This window comes from Panthera pardus, unplaced genomic scaffold (assembly GCF_024362965.1).
Source record: "Panthera pardus isolate Hobbes unplaced genomic scaffold, ASM2436296v1 HiC_scaffold_13, whole genome shotgun sequence".
Taxonomy (NCBI): domain Eukaryota; kingdom Metazoa; phylum Chordata; class Mammalia; order Carnivora; family Felidae; genus Panthera; species Panthera pardus.
In genome coordinates, this window is record NW_026526688.1 from 163,625,524 (window position 1) to 163,646,800 (window position 21,277).

General features: G+C 38.5%; 1 protein-coding gene across 4 annotated transcripts in view; it reads right to left on the bottom strand.

The window, feature by feature from the left end:
• Positions 1-13,951: 13,951 nt before the first annotated feature.
• CWH43 (cell wall biogenesis 43 C-terminal homolog) overlaps positions 13,952-21,277 on the bottom strand; it is a 56,397-nt gene continuing 49,071 nt past the window's right edge. For 2 of the 4 annotated variants that reach the window (XM_019412319.2, XM_019412329.2), the window contains exons 15-16: positions 17,440-17,595; positions 13,952-14,216 (exon numbers count right to left, since the gene is read on the bottom strand). In XM_019412319.2, the coding sequence (XP_019267864.2) occupies positions 14,138-14,216; positions 17,440-17,595 (235 nt within the window). In that variant the 3' untranslated portion in view covers positions 13,952-14,137. Of the gene's footprint in view, positions 14,217-17,439; positions 17,596-21,277 lie in introns of those variants that run through there. The other 2 variants (XR_008421774.1, XR_002070784.2) reach the window with 2 other exon arrangements.

The window sequence follows — 21,277 nt, forward strand, 5'->3', positions numbered from 1 at the left end:
CTTGCTTTCTTCAACAATAAAATGGGAATCAGTAATGCCAACCACACAGTGCTCCTGCAAAAGTTCAATGGAACATTTTAACAAAAGCTTGGCACTATGCCTGGCACACTCCTGTGCATCCTCCAAAAGTGGCAGCAATTATTATTACCGTTACTGAACTCAGACATATCCCATTTGTGGGTCCATTCACTGCCTAATTCAGCAGTTCCGGGGAGTGGCCAGGGCAGGAAGTGCAAGGAGAAACAATTACAACTTCTCTGTATTTCTTTTTATCCAAAAATATTGGAGATGAATTAAGCTTTACTTATATTTGATACCTGGATTTATAGTAGTATGTATTTGTAAGTTATAAATAAATATATTGAGAGTGTACACTCCATTGCTCAATTTTAGAATTTTAAATAATATGGCTGCACATCAAAATGTTTGAGGAGCATTGGCCTGATCCTTCAAATAAGTCACTGGAACTGAAGCAAGGGCAGTGGTAGACACTGGCCTCAAAGGAGCCCAGCTGTGGGTAGAGGGAGCTAAAAGTCCTTAGCCACAAGAGGGATCTTGAGTCTCTGTCCCTGAAGCCTCCAGGAGAGGCATAGTCCTGCCTCCTTGAGGCAGGAGGGATGTTGGAGGGGAGAACAGAGAAGGAGAGTAAGCGAAAGTGGGATGAACTCTAAACAGCCAGCCAGCCAGGCAATCCTTCGGTGACAAAGTTAGCCAGCGAGTGGGCTTGGGTTCCCTCTGGTCAAGGGACTTCACGAGATGGAGGAAGTCAAATTTCCACAGGGCTGCTGACAATGGGTCTGACCAAGTGAAGGGGAGAAATGAGGTCAGAGGGGTGGCTGGGAAAGAAATCTGCATCGGAGATTCGGGTCCTGTGCTAGTTCCTGGGTAGGGGGGGGCAAGCGGTAGGTGGAAAATCAGCTCTGTCCTAGTAGGGTGGTGAATCCAGAACCGGGGCACCGTCTGTGTATTTGAGACATGTGTAAAACAGGAAGACATAATTCAGTTTGGAACACCTGTTTTTATGGTGCAGAGGTTTGGGCAATCTATCAGACCTTCCTGAGACTCCCTGGAAATGTTTTCATTTCCAAACAAATTTTATAAGAGGCAGGATCATGAAGAAGGTGGAATGCTGGGCCAGGGAGTCAAGAAAACTGTATTCCTGTTCCAGCTTCTATTATTTAGCTGTATCCTTCCATGAGTCGACTACCCGGAGCCTCTGAGTTCCATTTTCTCACCCGCACAACCAGAGTTGATTTACCCAGTCTCTGGATTCTCCTCCAGCCCTGGGATTATGAATTCCAGGATGCTGAAATGGGCATATTCTCTTATGATTTGCCTCTTATGCCTAAAAGCTGAGTATAGGGAAAAATTACAGTTTACTAAGGGTGCCTGATTATTTGTGTTTTCAATGTTTGATTTAGTGGCTCTCATTCTAGAGTCTTCTTTAATGTCTTTTCTCTAAAATAACAGCTATATTACTGCTCTGGTTTGCTGCGCACAGAATGAGGGCAGCTTGCAGCATTAACTCTTCCAGAACTCCGTAATACAGATGAAGGTAGTCTAAGAGTGAGAAAGAGAGAATAAGAAATTGAAATATTAGCTCATAGGAAGCTGTAACTAAAATAATCAGATGCTTCCCAAAAGCACAGGAATGAAAATAGCTACTGACCCAATTGTATAAAGTAAGATAAATTCACCACTCCACAGCAGATAAGCAGTTTTCCCTTTTTTTTTTTTTTTTCCCTTGTCTTTTCCATTGTTCCCAGAATCCATCTGATCATCTAAAAAGTGTCCTGGAATTCAAAAAACAAATGAGGCAACAGGACACAACTCTTGAATTGCCAGATTCCACTAAGTAGAAAATTGGTTTGGAGAGCAGGTAGAGAAGAAAGGAGAGCCCGGTCTCCAGAATGGAGGAGACAGTTCTAACAAGGGTGTCCATTGTCAAGTAGGGACAGGGATTTGGATGTGTCCATTTTTCCCCACGGTACTCTGCTCTCCTCTCTCTACCGACCACCCCCACCCTAGGGTGAGAATCATCAGGTTATCAGATCTGTCCTCCCAGTCAGTTTGGGTTGCTGTAACAAATTCCTGCGGACTGGGTGTCTTAAACAACAAATATTTCTCACCACTCTGGAGACTAGGAAGCACAGAATTAAGGGGCCGGCTCTCTTCCTGGTCTGTAGATGAACGTCTCCTTGTATCCTCCATGCTGAGGAAGAGAGAGAAAACTCTTGAGTCTCTTCCTTGCAAGGGCACTAATCCTAAGCATGACAGCTCCACCCTTGTGACCTCATTTCCCCTCAAAGGCTCTTCTCCTGATACCATCACATTAGGGGGCAGGATTTCAACATATGAATTTCAGGGGAACACAAACATTCAGTCCATAAAACCTGTCCCCCTAAAGGCATACTCAAGAAATAAGTGAATTCTCATCTTAAATTTAAAAGGAATCTGAGGAAAGAAAGAAAGAAAAGAAAGAAAGAAAGAAAGAAAGAAAAGAAAGAAGAGAAAGAAAGCAAAAGCCATATTTAACATATTGCTAGCTAGCTAAAATTTTTAAGGGGGAAAAAAAACCTGAATGGAAAACCGCCAGAAATGTTAGAAAATGTTTACAGGGATATTGTTAGAAAGTTTCTGTTATGACAAAAAATAAAATGTTTATATAGTGTTTTACTCTGCCAGGAAGCAGTGCAAACATGAAGAATCTGTACACTTTCCTTCTCTACAAAGTAAGCTACAACTGAAGAGGAATTAGGTCTCCAGAACCCCTAATCATCCTGTATCCAATTATAGAATATGAAGTGTGGTGTTCTCATTAACAAGAACCCCAAATTCCCATAGAATTGATTTAATTTCTAACCCACAGATTTCCTCAGAAACCCTGAAAGCAAAGAGAGCTAAGAACATGTTGTGTTTTGCTGGGCTGACCAATTACACCAATGTATTAATCATCTCAAGGTCAGCCACCTTCTCAAAGTCTCCAAAGATAGTCCTCGTGATCTCCCAGGATGGCAACCTTCCCTTCCTTCAAACTACCACAGGCCTTAGTCTCCTACTCCAAGGGGTCTGCTAGGAGGGCCCAGCAATCAGAGAAATTGTGGTCGGCCACACCCTCACCCCACCCAACACATCAGGACCTTGGTTTTACCTCAAGACTCAGCAATAGCAAGCGAGGGCCAGGCCAGATGGTTAGAGGCACTCTGAGTTACTAAACTTGCATTGGAATAGTAATCATCGGGTTAAAGGGGATTACATGATACCAGTGCTCCTCGTACTTTCTGCTAAAACTAATGGAAGGTGTAGACTTTGACTTGCACAAAGCACATGACTTTGAAGCACACTACTGTAAAGGTATAAAGAGATTATGATATATGAGCCTATTTATTTTTAGAGTTTATTTCTTGGGGCACCTGGGTGGCTCAGTCGGTTGAGCGTCCTACTTTGGCTCAGGTCATGATCTCATGGTTCATGAGTTCAAGCCCCGAGTAGGGCTCTGTGCTGACAGCTCAGAGCCTGGAGCCTGCTTCGGATTCTATGTCTCCCTCTCTCTCTGCCCCTCCCCCACTCATGCTCTGCCTCTCTCTCTCAAATTATTTTTAGGTTTATTTCTTTTTGAGAGAGAGAGAGAGAGCGTTTGCACACAAGCAGAGAGAGAGGAAGAGAGCAAACCCCCAGGCTCCGTGCTGGCAGCGAGACTCAAAATCACAAACCATGAGCCGATATCAAGAGTCAGCGCATAACCCACTAAGCCACCCAGGCAGCCCTGAGTTTATTTAAATGTAGACAAAGGATAGTGTCTTTGCAAAAATAAAATGTATGTGTTTGTCTTTTCCCCTTATCTCTTATTTCTTGGGAGACTTCCTTCTCTAGATCTGAGTTTCTTCTCACCGATCTTCCAGTTTTTCAGCTATTTCTCTATTCTGATATTAAGACACTTTACTGAATTCTTGATTTCAGCTATGGTATTTTTGAGAATTCTAGAATTTTTCTTTTTTTTCAAACCTGCCATGTCACTTTTTATGGTCTTAGTTTCCTGTCAGAATGTTCAAGCATGGCTTTTATGTCCCTGAACCCAGTAAGCCATACTTTCTATAGTCTGTCTCTGATAAATCCTACTCCTGAAGTCTCAGTATGTCTGTTTCTGTTGTTTCTGCTGAACATGGTTTATGGTGTCTTATCTTCTACTGTGCTCAATCATCTCTGATTGTGAGGTGGACATTGTGTATGAAAATTATTTGTAGAAATAATTTGAGATATATTATCTTCCCCCTAAGAGGATTGTTAATTGTATTTTGTTTTATCATATTTTATTTACTTATTTTGCCAGGTGTCTAGGGGCATGAGCCATCCAGAATCACCTTAATCTTGGTTCAGGGCTTCAGATTTTTTGGTCCACCAGGATCAGGGCCTCTCAGACTGACATACTTTGTGGATCTTGTTAAAATGCAAATTTTGATTTAGTAGAACTGGGGCAAGCCTTGAGACTCCATATTTTTAACAAGCCTCCCGGGTGATGTCAGTTCTTGTGATGGTTAATTTTATGTGTCATCTTGACTGGCTATAGGATACCCAGATTAAACATAATTAAGGGCTTTCTGGATGATATTAGCATTTAGATATGTAGACTCAGTATATTTCCTTCTTCAGCATAGATGGGCATCATTCAATCCGTTCAGGGCTTGAATAGAATAAAAGGTGGAGGAAGGGAGAATTCGCCCTTTCTTTCTTCCTACCCAATTGCTTGAATTAGGATGTAGGTCTTCTCCTGCCCTCGGCATTCCTGGTTCTCAGGCCTTCAAACCCAGACTGGAATCTAAACCATTGGCTTTTCTGCTACAGGCCCTCACACCCAAACTGAATTACACCACCAGCTTTTCTGGATTTCCAGCTTGCAGATGGTAGATTATAGGATTTCTCAGCCTCTGTAGTTGGATGAGCCAATTTCATCTAATAAATCCATAGAGGTAGATAGATAGATCGATCTCCATCTTATTGGTTCTGTCTCTCTGAAGAACCCTAATAGTCTAGTGCTGATGGTCCATGGTTCTGTACTTTAAGAAAGAAGGACTTAGAATGACTTGAAGCAGGTTTGAAGTTCTTTTGAGAGCTTATTTCCAGTTTCTCCTAACATGGGTGTTTTCCATCTGATTTCTGCTTCCTGTAATTCTAGATTTTTTTTTAATGTTTATTTATTTTTGAGACAGAGGGAGACAGCGCGAGTGGGGGAGGGGCAGAGAGAGGGGAGAGACACAGAATCTGAAACAGGTTCCAGTCTCTGAGCTGTCAGCACAGAGCCTGATGTGGGGCTCAAACCCACGAACCGTGAGATCATGACCTGAGCCGAAGTTGGACGCTTAACCGACTGAGCCACCCAGGCATCCCTGCTTCCTGTAATTCTAAAAGTTTATCTGCAGATTCTGATGAGTTTTCTTACAAAAACAACCATACGTTCTGAAATAATGACAATTTTATTTTTTCTTTTCCAATTCTTACAGCTTTTATTTGCTTTTCTAGCCCTATTGCACTGCCTAGGGCCTCTGGTACAATCAAAGTAGTCGTAGCAGGCATCCATTGATCTCATGAAAAAAACCATGCCTGATCTCAATTAAAAAAAAAATTCAATAATTCACTGTTGTCATGTTCACTATTTTATATGTATACTTTATTAAGTTAAGGAAGTTTTATTTTTATTCCCAAATTGCTAAGTTTTTTTTTGTCTCAAAAATAATGAATGGGTATTAAGTTCTATCCAATGCTTTCTTACATATATTTTCACATATATTGTTGAGATGGAGAATTATATTGGTTGACTTTCAAGTGTTAAACCTACCTTGCATCATTAGAATAAACCTAACTTAGTCATTAACACATCTTTTTATACAATGCTGGATTTGGTTTGCCGATATTTTGCTTAGGAATTTTGCATCTGTGGCCATGATAGAGACTGCCCTTTAATTTTACCTTCATTTAACATTCTTTTCAGTTTTATATTGTACTAGTCTTGGTTCTCCAGAGAACAGAACAATAGGAGATGAAGATGGTAGGTAGATAGATAAGAGAGAGAGATGATAGATAAGAGAGATAGATAATAGATAGATAGATAGATAGATAGATAGATAGATAGATAGAATAGCCTATATGTAGCATACATACAAATAGATACAGATACAGGTATATCTGTATGGATTGGATAATACCCATTAACAGGAAATAATTTTGGCAAAGCACTTGGCTCAATAGAGGGTCAATAGTCTATTTAAGTTACTTGTATCTAAATCTGTATCTTCCATTGTTTCTGTATCTCTCGATATGCCGTATTTTCACTACTATTTAGTTCAAAATATTTTCTAATTTCCATTGTGAGCTCTTCTTTGACCTATGGATTACTTAGAAATTTATTATTCAATTTCCAACATTTATAGATTTCTCATTATCTTTTTGTTATTTGTTTCTAACTTGGTTTCATTGTCATTAGCGAATATACTCTATTAATTCAGTATTTTGACATTTGTTGAGTTTTGGTTTTGGGGACAGCGTAGGATCAGTTTAGTAAATATTCCATGTGTAAAGAATGAATAATTTGAAGCTGCCTGTGGCACTGCTCTGTACATGTCTATTAGGTTAAGTTCTACAGTGTTGTTCAAATTTTCTGCTTGTTCTGTCATTTACTGAGAGAGGTGTATTGAAATCTCCATCATGGAAAAGCCATTTAAGATGTAAGGTAGGTCCTGGGGTGCCTGGGTGGCTCAGTCAGTTAAGCGTCCGACTTCGGCTCAGGTCATGATCTCATGTCTCGTGGGTTTGAGCCCCGCATCGGGCTCTGTGCTGACAGCCCAGAGCCTGGAGCCTGCTTCAGATTCTGTGCCTCCCTCTCTCTCTCTGCCCCTCCCCTGCTCTCAATCCCTCTCTCCCTGTCTCCCTCAAAAATAAATATTAAAAAAAAAAAAAAAAAAAAAAAGATGTAAGGTAGGTCCTGAGAGCTTAATGAGAAAGAAGGAGACAAAGAAAAAGAGATAATCTGATCTACAGTAGAAATTAACAGATATCTTGGGTGAATGTGGAAATCAAAGAAGGTAAGTGGGAGATTCCTAACCTACATGATGTGGAGGAAACAAAAGATTTGTGAAACAAGAGAATATTCCATTTGAAGATGTTTAGGGTTTCTATAACGTAAACTCCTCTCTGTCTTTCCAAATCTTCAGTAAAATACACTATCCACTGAAGCACATGGTGAAACTATTTTACTTTGTTTTGAGGAAGTCAAGGGAAGAATCGAGTTCTATGTTTACTTGTCACAGTCCATAGGTGGCACTTGCTGTCAGTGTAGATCTATTTGCTCAGAACTTTGGGAAGTACGGAGCACCTACTTAGTGCCAGGCACTGACGAGGTGCATTAAATGCACCCTCTCCTTGCATTTACCTTGCTTTGTAGCATAACCCAAGTGTCAGAAATGCAAGAGCAAGACCATCTATGAACGGAAATGTGACAGTGGAAGACAAATGAGAGAGACCATAAAAATGTGAACTTTGCCTTTCAACCTCCTACAATTCACAGAAGTCTTGGGGAGGACGCTGTCTTCAGGAGGGAGTGGAATGTGGATTCTGGCCATCTTATCCAGAGCTGGAAGGGAAGGAGACCTCACTTGGCATCTAGGTTACATGACTTTGCAGTATTGCTGTCAGGAGATAGTGTTGATAAAGCACTTGGCTCAAAAGACGGTCAATAGACAGTAGTTACTCTTCAAGATGTCTTTGTATCTTTCTGTCTCTCCAAATTGGCAGTTAGGATCCAGAGAAAAGGGCAATGTCTTTTGCAGTTAAGTGACACCTCCTACCACCACCTCATGCTAGCAGAGAACTATGGCCCTGACACTAATACATTTGCTGTTGTCGGGTTCTCAAAGTTCCCCCAACATGAATAGGTTCAAGGGCTATATTTGTTATCTATTGATGCATAACAAAATATTGCAGTACATACGTGGCTTAAAACAATAGTTATTGTCTGTTAAGAATTTAGGAGCAGCCAAGCTAGATGGTTGGGCCTAGGTCTCTCATGAGTTACAGTCAAGATGTCAACTGGGGCTGAGGTAGAGTTTGGAGCTTGACTGAGGCTGCAGGGGCCACATCTCAAGTGGTTCACTGACATGGCCATTGGCAAGGAGCCTTAGTTCCTCACCACTTTTCCTCAGGGCTGCTCATGACATGGAAGCTGGCTCTTCTCAGATCCAGGACAGTGAGACTAAGGCAGGAGCTGCAATATCCCTTACAACCTAAGCTTGGAAGTCACAGGCCCTCCCTTTCGCTTTACTCTCCTTATCAGGAGTCAGCCATTAAGTCTGTCCCAAACTCAAAAAAGAGAATTAGGCTCTACCTTTTGATGTTTATTGATTTATTTTGAGAGAGACAGAGAGAGAGAGAGAGAGAGAACAAGCAGGGGAAGGGCAGAGGGGAAAGGAGAGAGAGAATCTCAAGCAGACTCTGCACTGTCAGCCCAGAGTCTGATGGAGGCCTTGATCCCTTGAACTGTGAGATCATGACCTGAGCCAAAATCAAGAGTTGGACACTTAACCAACTGAGTCACCCAGGCACCCCATGGGCTCTGCTTTTTGAAGGAAATGCCAAATCACTTCTAGAAATTTTGCTTTTTACTTAATTAAAAATTTTTTTTATCTGAGTATAGTTGATGCATGTGACATTAGTTTCAGGTGTACAACATAGTGATTTGACAAGTATAGGTTATGCTGTGCTCACCACAACTGTAGCTACCATCTGTCACTATACAATGCTATTACATCATCAACTGTATTCCCTGTGCTGTGCCTTTTATTCCCATGATTTATTCATCCTACAACCGGAAGCCCATATCTCCCACTCCCCTTCACCCATTTTGTCCAACCCCCTACCCCCTCTCCTCTGGCAACCATCAGTTTGTTCTCTATACTCCTAGGTCTGATTCTGCTTTGTTGTTGTTGTTTATTCATTTGTTTGCTTTTTTAGATTCCACATGACTGAAGTCATATATTTGTCTTTCTCAGTCTGACTGATTTCACTTAGCATACCCTCTAGGTCCAACTATGTTGTCCCAAATGGCATGATCTCACTCTTTTTTATGGCTGCATAATATTCCTGTGTGTGTGTGTGTGTGTGTGTGTGTGTGTGTGTGTACATATCACATCTTCCTTACCCATTTGTCTATCAATGGACACTTAGGTTGCTTCCATATCTTGGCTGTTGTAAACAATGCTGCAAATTTCAAATCAGTGTTTTCATTTTTTTCATCAGAAAGTTTTTATTGATAAATTATATAGGAAGTATAGAAATGATTTGTTGTATTTAAATATTGTAGCTATTTTAGTTGTATGTTATAACATTTTTTTTAGTATGAAATTTATTGTCAAATTGGTTTCCATACAGTTTTCATTTTCTTTAAGAAAATACCCAGTAGTAGAATTATTGGATCATATGATACCTCTATTTTTAATTTTTGAGGAACCTCCATACTGTTTTCCACATTGGCTGCACCAATTTACATTTCCATCAACAGTGCACTAAGGTTCCTTTTCTCCACATCTTTGCCAACACTATCATTTCTTATCTTTTTTATTTTAGCCATTCTGACAGGTATACGGTGATACTTCATTGCAGTTTTGATTTGCATTTCCCTAATGACTAATGATGTTGAGCATCTTTTCTGTGTCTATTGGACATCTGGATGTCTTCTTTAGAAACATTCAGGTCTTCTGCCCATTTTTTAATCAGATCATTTTCTTGGTATTGAGTCGTACAAGTTCTTGGTATATTTTGGACGTTGGCCCCTTATTTGGATATATCATTTGCAAAGACCTTCTCCCATTTAGTAGGTTGTCTTTTTGTTTTGTTGATGATTTCCTTTACTGTGTAAAACCTTTTTATTTCGATGTAATTCCCGATAATTTGGTTTTGCTCTTGCCTTAGGAGACATATCTAGAAAAACATTGCTACATCTAATGTCTGAGAAATTACTGCCTGGGTTCTCTTGTAAGGACTTTTACAGTTTCAGGTTGCATATTTAGGTTTTTAACCCATTTTGAGTTTATTTTTGTGTCTGGTGTAAGAAAGTGGTCCACGTTCATTCTTTTGCATGTAAGTGTCCAGCATTCTGAATGCCACTTATTGAAGAGATGGTCTTTTCTCCATTGTATATTCTTGTCTCATTTATTGTAAATTAATTGGCCATGTAAGTTTATTTCTGGTTTATTTCTGGGCTCTCTATTCTATTCCATTGATTTATAAATCTCTTTTTCTGCCAGTACCATATTGTTTTTATTACTACAACTTTGTAGTATATCTTAAAATCTGGGAGTGTGACACTTCTAGATCTGTTCTTCTTTCTCAAGATTGCTTTGGCTGTTCGGGGTCTTTTGTGATTCTATGCAAATTTTAGGATTATTTGTTCTAGTTCTTGGAATTTTGATAGGGATTGCATTGAATCTGTAGATTGCTTTGAGTAATATGGACATTTTAGCAATATTAATTCTTCCAATCTATGAGCATGGAATATCTTTCCATTTGTTTGTGTCATCTTCAATTTCTCTTATTCATGTTTTACAGTTTTTGGAGTACAGGTCTTTCACCTTCTAGGTTAAGTTTATTCCTAGATATTTTATTCTTTTTGGTGTAATTATAAATGGAATTATGTTTTTCTCTTTCTGCTACTCAGTTAACAGTGTATAGAAATGCTGTCAATTTCTGGGTATTAACTTTGAATCCAACAACTTAATTCATTTGTTACTTCTAGTAGTTTTAGGTAGAGTTTTTAGGATTTCCTATGTATATTATTATGTCATCTGCAAATAGTAACAGTTTAACTTCTTTACCATATAGATGCCTCTTATTTCTTTTTCTTGTCTGATTACTGTGGCTAGGACTTCTAGTACTATGTTGAATAAAAGTAGCAAGAGTAGTGGACATCCTTGTCTTGTTCCTGATCTAAAAGGGAAAGTTCTCAGTTTTTCACTATTGAGTTATTAGCTGTGGATTTTTCATACATGGCCTTTATTATGTTGAGGTATGTTCCCTCTGAACCCACTTTGTTGAGAGTTTTTGACATGAATCAGTGTTGAATTTTATCCAATGCATTTTCTGCATCTATTGAGATGATCATATGATTTTTATCTTTCATTTTGTTGAGGTGTTATATCACGCTGATTGATTTCAACACATTGAATCATCCTTGCATCCCTGGAATAAATCCCACTCGATCCCGATGATCCTCTTAATGTATTGTTGAATGCAATTTGCTAATATTTTGCTGATGATTTTTGCATCTATTTCATCAGGGATATTGGCCTATAGTTTTTTTTGGGGGGGGGGCGCGGTTTGTGGTGTCTTTGGTTTTGGCATCAGGGTAATGCTCACCTCATAGAATTTATTTGGAAGGTTTCCTTCCTCTTCTATTTTTTGGAATAGTTTGAGAAGAGGTGTTAATTCTTTTTTAAGTGTTTGGTAGAATTCACCTGTGAAACCGTGTGGTCCTGGATTTTTATTTTTTGGTAGTTTTTTTGATTACCAACTCAATTTCATTACTAGTATTTGGTCTGTTCAGATTTTCCTAGTGATTCAGTTTTGTAAGATTGTATATTTCTGAGAATTTATCCATTTCCTCTAGGTTGTCCAATTTGTTGGCATATAATTTCTTATAGTATTCTCTTATAATCCTTTGCATTTCTGTAGTGTCATAGTTACTTCTCTTTAATTTCTGATTTTATTTATTTGGGTCCTTTCTGTTTTTTTCTTGATGAGTCTGGCTAAGGGTTTATCAATTATCTTTTTGAAGAACGAGGTCTTGGTTTATTGATTTTTTTCTATGTTTTTTTTTTTCATTTCTATGTCATTTTTTTCTGCTCAGATTTTTATGATTTCCTTCCTTGTACTCACTTTGGGATTTCTTTGTTCTTCTTTTTCTAGTTCCTTTAGATGTTAAGGTTAGATTGTTTATTTGAACTTATTCTTGTTTTCTGAGGTAGGCTTGTATCACTATATATTTCCCTCTTAGAAGTGCTTTTGCTGCATCCCAAAGACTTTGGACCATTGTGTTTTCATTTTCATTTGTCTCCATGTGCTTTTAATTTCTTCTTTGATTCCTTCACTGATCCATTGGTTGTTTAGTATTATGTTTCGACTCCATGTTTGTGTTTGTGCTTTTTCCAGGTTTTTTCTTATGGTTGGTTTCTAGTTTCATACCATTGTGGTAAAAAAAAAAGATGCAGGTATGATTTCAATTTTCTTGAATTTACTGAAGCTTGTTGTGTGGCCTAACCTGTGCGATCTCTTCTGGAGAATGTTCCATGTACACTTGAAAAGAATGTGTATTCTGTTGGTTTGGGATAGAATGTTCTATATATATCTGTTATATCCATCTGGTCTAGTGTGTCATTCAGAGACACTGTTTCCTTATTGATTTTCTGCCTGGATAATCTACCCATTGATGTAAGTGGGGTGTTAAAGTCCCCTACCATTTTCGTATTACCATCAAGTTCTCTCTTTATGTCTGTTAATATTTGCTTTATGTATTTAGGTGCTCCAATGTTGGGTGCATATATTTTTGTAACTGTTATTCTCTGTTGTTGGATTGATCACTATATAATTATGTAATGCCCTTCTTGTCTCTTGCTACAGTCTTTGTTTTCTCTGATTTTGTCTATTTTGTTTGATACTATATATTTTTTTCTGCTTTCATTTTCATGGTAAATGTGTTTACATCCCTTTACTTTCAGTTGGTATGTGTCTTTACATCTGAAGTGAGTGTCTTGGAGGAAGCATACAGATGAGTTGGGTTTTTTAAAATATATTTTGCCACCCTCTGTCTTTTGATCGGAGCATGGAGCATTTAGGCCACTTGTATGTGAAGTTCTAGCAGACAGGTGTGAACTTACTGCCATATTATTGTTTTCTGATTGTTTTTGTAGTTCTTCTCTATTCCTTTCCTCCTCTTTTGCTCCCCTTCTTTGTGATTGATGAGTTTCTGTAGTGTTATGTTTGGTTTTCTTTCTCTTTATTTTTTGTGTCTATGTCATTGGTTTTGGGTTTGTGTTACCATGAGGTTCGTATATAGCATCCTAAGTATATAGCAGTCTAAATTAAGTTGATGGTCATTTAAGTTCAAATGCATCCTTAAAAAAAAAAAATTCTTGGGTATTCTACACATTCAGAAAAACTGCTCTAGTAATGAACTACTGACGTGATCCCTGAAAGTATCATGTAGATATATTTTAAAACCCGAGGGACGTAATATTTTGAATATGGCAGTGTGCTCAGTACATGTTTACTAAATAGATGTAAGGAAGCCCCTTAGATTGTGACATAAAACCTCTGAATTTCTCTCTCATATTTTTTGATCTCTATCCCAAAAGATAAACCAAGATTTAGGGCCCTTTCCAGTTCTAAGATGAAATGTGCCCCCATGAACATTTAAATTACTATTCCCCACAGAGATGGTGCTGTTGGGCTGAATTCTCTCCATCACCTACCTGCTTGGTTCTAGGGAAGAAAATGCATTCTGTGGGACCTGTGCGCTGAGGTGTGCTCCTTGACAGCCGGGGCCTGACTGGAGATAACACCACAGTATGTCATGTATAGCCATGAGAGAAAAGACAGATGATTCTATCATAGCTCCAGGAAGAATGGTGATGGGCATGCTTCTCCTGATGAGTCAACAACAGTTATATGGACACATTATTCTTCTAACAATTAGACTTAATCGTTAAACATTTTTTTCCTTGCTTTGTCCCAGGAGGAAAATAAGTCTGGATTTAATGTTTGTAAGTAGTCCTTCTAGCTCATCAGTAAATCAATTTTTCTATTTTAAGCATTAAAAAGGTAAGGCATTTTTTATTCGTTTGTCTCTAGTAGTAAAACTTTCTTATATTACCCCACATTCTACATTTTATCAGAAATTTAAGAAAAGCAATTTGGAGAAATGCTTTTATTTAGTAAGCTATTTAAATAAATTGATAGAATTTCCCACTGCATAAATACCATATTTTTTCAAAACTGAGGTTCTTTGTGTGTAGTTTCCCATTTTCATGCATCTCTCTTCTTATATACTTTTGTTTTCCACAGACTTGCTCAGTCAGTGAATCCTGTTTTAAATAGGTCATAAAAAGTATTTGGGAGTACTCATATGAAAATGGTGATTGTTCTCATAATGGTGTCCTTCTTTATAGGATCCAAATCTAAAAAACAAAAACAAACAAAACAAACAAACAAAAAGACATGTAACTGACATGTAAAAACCATTCATGAAGGTACATTCTTATATAAAATTTTAACCATAATCTACTTTGGTTTTACTTACCTATCATAAAACCAAGAGAGATGTGATCAATTTACAAATCAGTAAATGAAGACATAAAAAAGGATTCATGCATATGGGAAAGGCAGACTAAAATTTTAACCTTTGAAGTCCTCTTTCCATGTATATGAATCATTCCAAAAGCACAACCGTTTAAGAATTATTAGCTGATAACATTGGCGGAAAATAAGTCTGGATTTTCTCTCTAGTGTTCAGTTTGCAAAATATCCATTTTATGGATGAGGGGATCATGAAACCCGAAATGTTATTCGTGTTACATTAATGCACGTGCAATCTACTTGCAATTTCAACTTCTTAGTCTTCTACAGATGCTACAGAAGAACAGCTTACTTTACTGATGAATAATTAATTCTATAGCTCTTGTTGGTATGATGAAATATAAAAGGCACTAGAAAGGAACCTAAGACATGAGCAAATGAAGCCACTGACTTCCTTTTCTTCATCAGCAATCACAGCATCCAAATAACCTTCATAATACAGGAGATAGGAGGTCTGTTTAATTTGTCATCTCAAAACAATAATAAGGAATATTAAAATAGCACCTCTGATCTGCGATGACTAGAACTGAGTCCTAAGGAAGTAATCAAGGATGCGCCCAAAGTTATAATTAGAAGTCCCCAGAAGACTTCTTATAATAATGAAAAGAATAAATGAGCAAAAACAACTCATTTGGTTAGCTATATTTGTTACATCCATATAATGGAATATTATGGAAGCATTTACAAATATTTTCAGAAGAATATACTGTTATGGAAGGAAGCTCATCATATAGTGTTTGGATGAAAAAAATCAGGTTAATACATAAAATGACTATACAGACATATGCACATATACATATATGATTCATACATTTATAAAGTTGGGATAATTGTGTGATATATAGATATATATGCACATAAAAAGCAGAGATGTACCAAAACTATTACCAGTGATAACCTCTGAATTGCTTGTCTCCCCAGTAGAACATAAGCTCCATAGGACAAAAATTTGGTCTTATTCACCATTTTGTCCTCAGTATCTAGCACCAGGCCTGGCCTCAGGCCTGGCAGTGAGTACTTGTTGACTTAAAGAATGGGATTTTTGGTGAACTCAGTATTCGTTGACTTTATTTAATACATCTTCATATATATATATATATATATATATATATATATGTATGTATGTATGGAATTTTTAAATTAAGACACGCTTTCTACTTATGCTTCTGTTATTTTCATAATTAAACTGAGTGCGAAAACAGATCTAGCTCCCTTCACAGGTGGTTTGGATCAGTCTGCAGTTGTGATTAGCTAAAAATATTTTATTTGGACTTCTCCACACTCCTGGCATATGAGAATAAGGAAACAGGGAGACCTTTTTCCTTCCTAGATTTTCTAGCTTCCATATAAGAAGCCACCTCAGTTGACAAAAGGAAGAAAACTTTCTATTTCACTTCTACTGCGACTACTATAAATATTACTGTTGCTATTGTATCTACTGCCTAATAAGCACTCACCGTGCACTATTTTTTTTTCTAAACAATTTTATCGAAATATGCCAAGAGCACACGGTCAGCACAAATGTATGAACAGGAAAAAACCCACATGTATCACCATACACTATTCTAAGAGCTCTAGGTGTCGGTCAGACCTCAAATAACCTTAGGAGGTAGGTGCTACGATTTTTCCCATTTTGCAGGTGAGAAACTTGAGGCTTAGAGGGATTAGCCAACTTGCCTGCAGTTACCCAGCTGTTTCTGACAAAAGTGAGGATTGGAACCGGGTAGCTTACCCCAGAGCCCATGCTGTTCACGAGCACATTTCACACACTAGGGATGAGATCAAACAGTAATGCAAGCAATCAAGACTTGGTTATATGGAGTGCCCAGGTGGCTCAGTCAGTTGAGAATACAACTTTTGATTTCCGCTCGGGTCATGATCTCACGGTCGTGAGATGGAGCCCCACGTTGGGCTTTGCACTGGGCGTGGAGCCTGCTTGGGATTCTCTCTCTCTCTCCCTCTATCCTTGCCCCTCACTCTCTCTCTTAAAAAAAATAAAAAATAAAAAAGACTTGACTGTAGGTCTTCTTACATGTGTTCCCTATACTTCGGTACCGTTTTTTCTTGTTGTAAGGAGAGACAAGGAAGAAAAAGAAAATGGATAAATTCCATCACCAACACCACACCCCCCCCCCCCCAGGCAAATAAAATGAAGTCTGAGAAGTTTCCATAATGACTAGCTGGTAAAAGTAGTATATATATCAAATAATAATAACATATATAGATATGTTCTGGCTTTGGTTTTATGCAAACATTTCTTCTCATTATCCAGTCATAGGAAGAAAAAAGAGCACATACTCCAAAGCACATAGTTTGCTGCAAATAGATTTCTCAGATAACCTCTATTCAGAACTAAACAAAATCCAATATATTTCGCATGCTAGAATCTCTGTGGTGAAAATGAATTATCCACTCTCCGCAGGCTCAGTCTTAATTGTACGTCTGAATAACTGGGAACGATTTTGTAAAACTCAAAGCCGACACCACCAAGAGGTCCTGCTGAGTCCGTCTGGGTGGGGCTCTCCACGTGAGTGGCACATGCAGCCAGAGCTGAGAATCTCAGCAACCTAACGATGCTAACGGGCTTCCTTCCCAGTTGTTAACTCTGTCACTCACTAGCTATGTACCCTAATGAAGTTACTTCATGTTCCTCAGCCTGAACTTACCTATAAAATGAGGACAACAAGAATACCAACCCAATGACTATTAGTTGAGGTAATACCCAAAGCATCTAGAACAGGGCCTGGGACACAGAACACTCACAGATTCACTCTTGTGATGGTGTTGATGGTGATGGTGATGAAGAGGATGCCAATGTGATCTTTTTCACCTGAGCCTGAGACCATAACATGTTTCTCTATCCCAGAAAGCAGGGACCATAACTTCAACCCAAGTGGGATAGTATCTTTTTTACCATGAGATCCCTTACCTGAATGAACCTCTAGAACCATACATAATTTGGGCCTCATTGTGAGATAGTATTTAGGTCTGTAAAGGGGATGTGGTGCCTCAACTGTAGTCAACAACATGAAAGAATTCACTCACCTAGGATTGAAATGAATTTCCTTAGGAACTGCCCTCTGGTCTGTGACTACTTTCTGGTTGTCTCTATAATTAATGGGGTCATCAGGGATCCTAAATTTGGCCATTTGAATTTCAGAGTCACTCAGTTCAGCACGGGAGATTCTTGCATAGCCCAATCTGTGGCAGAAATAGAAATGGTTTGTAAAGGTTTTATCACCAAATAGAAATCTGATGAGATCTAATAGATAACACCTGCAATATTAAGCCAGTTTCCCATTTATAACTCTACTCTGTACATCACTACAATTAGCTTGATTTATTACTCCAAATATTTATCAAAACATTGCTTTTACTATATAAATGAATAAGGAACATGCACCCAGGCTTAATTAACTAAACATACACTAATGAATATTCTGTCTCTACAAATTGCCTATCACACGATTATATTTTGCATCGAGAAAAGGAGTTCTCCACAATGACAGCAGCATATGCCTAAATTCTTTCTTACCTTTAAAATTCAAATATCACATGCATATTTTCATCCACATTTACAAGTCTAATAGAAAAGATTTTGAATGTCTGAAAAAAACTGCACATCCTGTTTTTGCTTAGAGCTGTCAGTTCTTCAGGAAATCAAAGCATTTTATAGGTATTATCCAAATAGTTACAGAGAAGCCCAGATGGAAAAACGAGGGAACCATAAGCAACCAAGAATTCATTTTTATTTTATTTTATTTTATTTATATCTGGTCTCTCTAAAAAATACCTATCAGCTTCAGTTATTCACTTATTCGAGGAACAAAGATGTATCGAGTCCCTACTACATACAGGCATTGTTCCAGGTATTGGGGATAAACAGTGAACAAAACAAGGCCCTTGCCTTCATAGAGCTTTCGTTCCAGCTGAGGAGGACAGATTAAATATGTACGTGTACACTCTTATCAGGTGGTGAAAAGGCCGAAGTCCCCTAGGGGACTAAGCAGAGTAAAGAGGACAGGGACTGCTCAGTGGCAGAGGCTGCTATCTTAGAGTAAATGCTCACAGCATACTGCTCTGACCGAGTGCCATTTGAGCAAAAGTTTGAATGAAGTAAAGGAGCAACCCCGTACGGATACTGGAGGATGGGCGCGCTAGGGAAAAGGCATAGCAAATGCAAACATCCCGAAGGAGAATGTGCCTGGCTTTTTTGAGGGCCAGTTCCACAATGACCAGAGTGGAGTGCCTACGGGCAAACACCTTGGGGGTGAGTTTGCACGGGTGCTGGGGATAGTAGACGATATAACTTTCCTTGCAGACCACTGTAAAGACTTCAGATATTTTTCCGACAGTGAGATGGCAATCCAAGGCATTCTGTGCAGAAATGCAGTGGCTACTGTGTAGAGGATAGACTCCAGGGAAAGGGGGGAAGAAGGGAGACCAGGTAGGAGGCCACTGCAATAATTTAGGTGAATGCTGGTGGGGGCTTGAGCCAGACTAGTAATAGGAGAAACATTTAAAACAAAACCCGTACCTACGTACAAAATAGAGACAGGAACCCAGAGCTGAGACAAGTAGAGGCAGCAGGTCTGCGCACCACGAAGGGTAAAAGGAGAGCCACGGCAGCATCGGAATGGGGTGGAAGCTGTCTGACAGGCTGACGTGTTTACTAAGCTCAGGTCCCAAATCCGTGTGGTACCCTGTAATTCTAGGTCATTCTGTCCAGTGAATCTAGGGTTTTTTATTGCTCAAATATCTAAGATCAACGTTCTAACTCCTTTCATGGACACTGCCTTCAAGGTCCTTCTAAAAGTCCTTGAAGATAAGGAACCTGACAATCCAAATCATCTACTAAAACAAGGGATTTCTCATTGTCCATAGGTTTTTATTAAGTGCTTGACTGAGTGCAGATGATTGAGATAACGTTTACAGAATTGGTCTTATGGACAGAAACTGAAAAACAGTAATCCCTAACTTCATTAATTTGGGTATTTTAAAAGTTTAAATTCCAGGATGGTTAACATACAGTGTAATATTAGTTTCAGGTGTACGATCTAGGGGTTCAACACTTACATACATCAGCCAAGGCTCATCATGACAAGTGCCCTCCTTAATCGCCATCACCTGTCTAGCCCATCCCCCCCACCCCCCAGCCACTTCCCTTCTGGTGACCATCAGTTTGTTCTCCATAACTAAGAGTCTGTTTCTTGGACTGCCTTTCTTTTTTCCTTTGCTTGTTTTTTATTTGTTTCTTAAATTCCACATATGAGTGAAATCATATGGTATTTGTCTTTCTCGGCCTTCTAGCTCCATCCACATCATTGCAAATGGCAAATTTCATTCTTTTTATGGACGAATATTATTCTGTTGTGTATATACACCACTTCTTTATCCATTCATCTATCAATGGACACTTGGGCTGCTTTCATAATTTGGCTATTATAAATAATGCTGCCGTAAATATAGGGATGCATGTATCCCTTTGAATTAGAGTTTTGTATTTTTTAGGTAAATATGATTACTGGATTGTAGGGTACTTACACTTTTAACTTTTTGAGGAGTCTCCGTACTGTTTTCAGAGTGGCTGGAAACCAGTCTGCATTCCCACCAACAGTGCAAAAGGGTTCCTTTTTGTCTATATTCTTGCCAACACTTGTTATTTCTTGTGTTTTTTCTTTTAGCCATTCTGACAGGTGTGAGGTGATCACTGTAGTTTTGATTTGCATTTCCTTGTTCATGAGTGATACTGAGTGTCTTTTCATGTGTCTGTTGGCCATCTGGATGTCTTCTTTGGAGAAATGTCTGTTCATTTCTTCTGCCCATTTTTAGTTGGATTATTTGTCTTTGGGGTATTGAGTTTTGTAAGTTCTTTATATAATGTTTTGGATACTAACCCTTTATCAGGTAAGTCGTTGGCAAGTATGTTCTATATCTTCTCCCATTCAGCAGGTTGCTTTTAGTTTTGTTGATTGTTTCCTTTGCTGTGCAGAAGCTTTTTATTTTGCTTTTATTTCCCTTCCCTCAGGACACAAATCTAGAAAAATGTTGCTATGGCCAAAGTCAGATAAATTCCTGCCTGTGCTCTCTTCTAGGATTTTTATTGTTTCAGGTTTCATATTTAGGTCTTTCATCCATTTTGAATTTATTTTTGTGTATGGTATAAGAAAGTGGCCCAGTTTCATTCTTGTGCATGTCACTGTCCAGTTTTCTCAACACCATTCATTGAAGAGGCTGTCTGTTTCCCAATGGATATTCTTTCCTGTTTTGTTGAAGATCAATTGACCATATAGAGTTGCGGGTTCGTTTCTGGATTTCCTATTGTGTTCCATCGATCTGTGTGTCTATTTTTGTGCCAGGACCATACTGTTTTGATCACTACAGCTTTGTAATATAACTTGAAGTCTGGGACTGTGACGCCTCCAGCTTTGTGTTTCTTTTTCAAAACTGCTTTGGCTATTTAGGGTCTTTTGTGGTTTCATATACATTTTAGGATTTTTTTGGTTTTAGTTCTGTTACATTTCCATCTGTTGTAGACTAAATGTTTGTATCATCCCCTGAATTCATATGTCAAACTGTAATCCCCAATATAGCCCTATTTGGAGATGGGGTTTCAAAGGAAGTAGTTAAGTTAAATGAGGTCACAGGGGTGGGACCCCGATCCAATAGGACTCTCATTCTTTTAAGAAGAGACACCACACAGCACGTGTGCCCACTCTCTCTGTCTCCAGAACAGTGAGAAAATACATTTCTGTTGTTTAAGCCACCCAGCTATATTTAGCATATATGTGTAAATATTTATATATAAAAATCTGCTCCCCAACTCTTCCAAGGAAAGGTGATAAAGGTCTTGGGCCACAAGTATACATAGCCAAATGATTAG